We start from the raw sequence: 2981 nt of genomic DNA on the forward strand, positions 1-2981 counted from the left end.
CTCTCTCTCTCTCTCTCTCTCTCTCTCTCTCTCTCTCTCTGTGTTGGCGTTAATCCGAAACCAAAAACATTTTGCTCTACACGTCTCATTTAAAATCTGGCCCCAAATAAAGCGTTTGCTTTAAACAGGTTCTGTAAACAGTCTGTAAACCTGATTGGAGAGTTAGCGCCACCTAGTGTTCATCTTGATAAGAACTGCTGATGTTTGCATACGAGCAGAGGATGGAATAATACATTCATGAATTCACATTTCCTTTTCTACAATCTTCTGAGGATCCGGGTTCAGATTGAGCTTCAGGTGGATGAAAACATCTCGTGTCTTAGTATCACAATACTTCCTCCACTACTGCTCCTCCACTCTCTTCCTTCATCTCTCCTGTCTTCATTCATCTCTCCTATCTTCCTTCATCTCTCCTCCTTCATCTCTCCTCTCTTCCTTCATCTCTCCTCTCTTCCTTCATCTCTCCTCTCTTCCTTCATCTCTCCTCTCGTCCCTCTTTATAAAGACAGAGAACAGATATGAAGCTCACTGCCAGCGATCGACTTTCACCCACTAGAACATCTTTTCTATTTTCCTTTCCTCTCGCCCTAAATATCCCTTTCTCTCATTTCCCTCTCTCTTCATCCGTACACTCGTTCCCTCTCCTCTATTGTCCGCCGGAGTTTCCCAGGCCGGTGTGAGTGTCTCAGGTTCTGCAACGCACTCGCACAACACAACACAACAACACTGTGAATGAAATAAAAGAAGAAGAGCGGGAGGGAATAAATAAAGGAGGACAGGGCGAGAGAGAATAAGAAGAGTAACTCTATCAGCCACTCTGCCAGGTCAGCTGAAGAAGAGGAGGAGGTGGAGACAGAAGAAGGATTGCTCTCTCATTTCTTTTCTCTTTGCTTTTTGTATTCTGTCTTTTTAATAATTCAGAGAAGCAAACACAGCAGCGATGGAGTGGCCCGGAAACAGAGCGTGTGTGTGTGTGTGTTAAGTCTTTGTTTCTATACATGTCACTTAGTGCTTTAGTACGTTTTCCTGACTGATACTTTTAGACGAAACAATATAATCAGCAGCCATTACCATCAGAGATAATTGCTAGAAGCATCCACACTTGTTCTCTTCACTCTTTATTATTCATTATTTACATTAACATTAATATTTATCATCATTTCACTTGTTTTGTCACTTATCTGCTGCCACATACGGATAAAGAAATGCTCTTAATTCTCCCGTGTGCAGCATGAGTGAGACATTATGAATGCAGGATGTTTACAGTATTTTATTTATCTTTATTCTTCCAGGATTGAGATTTAAATGTCTTCTCAGAGGAAGTCCTCTGTGAGACGCAGCATCAACGCTCCACAGAAGAGCGAGAAATAACAAAACACTGAAACTCTACTTTGAGTCCCACTCTTTAGCATTAATATATAACGTAGTGTTAACGTCTCCTGAAGACATATTTTACATCATTACACCTGTGTTGATCTATACGGTCGTTCATTAATAAACACTAATATCAGCTCTAATATGCTCAATATATAAAAAGGTAAATAAGGCTTATAATAAAATGTTTTTGATGTTTTTCCCTAAATTCAATATGTGGACAAGTGCTTTCTCTAGAATGTATTCAGACTTACTGTACTGTATCTAGAGTATTGTTTAAATGAGCTTTTTCATTCCAGTAATTTGGTTGAAGTTTAAATAAGAATCTAAAATGTTAAGATACATTGTTCCACTCACAGCAGAACATTTCATTCAGAGGTCTTTACATCGAGGAGGTTTACAGGAAGTAGAAATAAATAATGAAACTGTTCTCACCATGTGAGAAGCACCACTACAGTGCAGTTTCCACGGCCGTGTACATTTACATGTATCTGCTCGTATGCTGCATCGACGTGAATGTACCGTTAAATAAAAGTCACAGTATAAACACGTATAACAACTCACAATAAAATGAGTTAAAGAGAGAAATGTGAAGCGAGGAAGCAAAGAAGAAGAGAGCGAATGGCGGAAGAAGACACTGAATGGTTTTGAAACTTGACCTGCCAGCACTTACATAACACACACACGCACGCACACACACACGCACGCACACACACGCACGCACACACGCACAAGGTCTCTGTCATGTGTCCATATGTTTGCAGTGTAAAATGTTGAAACTGATCCCAGCGCAGCGACGATTCTACGATATGAGCTCGGGTCGAATTTCGACACTTTCTCTTCCGTCTTCGTGTGTGTGTGTGTGTGTGTGTGTGTTTCTTCTTCTTTATATTTTAACAGTGTTTGTAAAGCTGAGGTGAGAAAAAGACATTAAATATAGATACCTGATCTTCAAGAGGAGGAAGAGGAAGGTGTGTGAATGGACTGTAAATAACTTAAAGACATTTTACTGTAATACTGTACTTGAGTAAATGTACTTAGTTACTTTCAACTACAGTACAGGTGTGTGTGTGTGTGTTACCTGTGTTGGAGTGCAAGTCGTCGTCCGACTCGTTGCCGTTCTGGAGACTCATCATCATCTTCATCTTCTGCAGCTTCTGGAGCTCGGCCATGGCTGCTGCTGTCAGGCCTGTGACACACACACACACACACACACACGCACACACACACACACACACACAGTACCGTCACCTTCATCATCTTCATTATGACAAACATCTGTAGCAGCACACACACCTCACAGAGGTAAGAGGTTTCATCAGCTGCCCTAAAAAAAATCCATCAATCTCTCCACTAACCACCATCACCCCCATCAGACCTCGCAGGTGCTGCCTGCCTGCCTCTACCCATGATGCTTTGCAGCGAGAGCCGTGACACACATACTGACGATCGCGGCCTGGCTATTCGCTGTCACAAGCTCTCTTTTCAGTCCGAGCGTTTTGTTGAAGTGTTTCAGGGTGCGAGTTTCAGACGCCTCGGGGGCCGACGCATGTTCACCGCCACACACACACACACACACACACACACACACACACACACACACACAC

At 42.3% G+C, this 2981-nt stretch overlaps 1 protein-coding gene across 1 annotated transcript in view; it reads right to left on the minus strand.

The window, feature by feature from the left end:
• dachb (dachshund b) overlaps nt 1-2981 on the minus strand; it is a 78851-nt gene that overhangs the window by 11403 nt on the left and 64467 nt on the right. Inside the window, exon 3 of the mRNA XM_031850797.1 lies at nt 2456-2563. Coding sequence (XP_031706657.1) covers nt 2456-2563 — 108 coding nt within the window. The remainder of the gene's footprint in view (nt 1-2455; nt 2564-2981) is intronic.

This window comes from Anarrhichthys ocellatus, unplaced genomic scaffold, assembly GCF_004355925.1.
Source record: "Anarrhichthys ocellatus isolate YVR2014 unplaced genomic scaffold, GSC_Weel_1.0 scaffold11, whole genome shotgun sequence".
In the NCBI taxonomy this organism is placed as follows: domain Eukaryota; kingdom Metazoa; phylum Chordata; class Actinopteri; order Perciformes; family Anarhichadidae; genus Anarrhichthys; species Anarrhichthys ocellatus.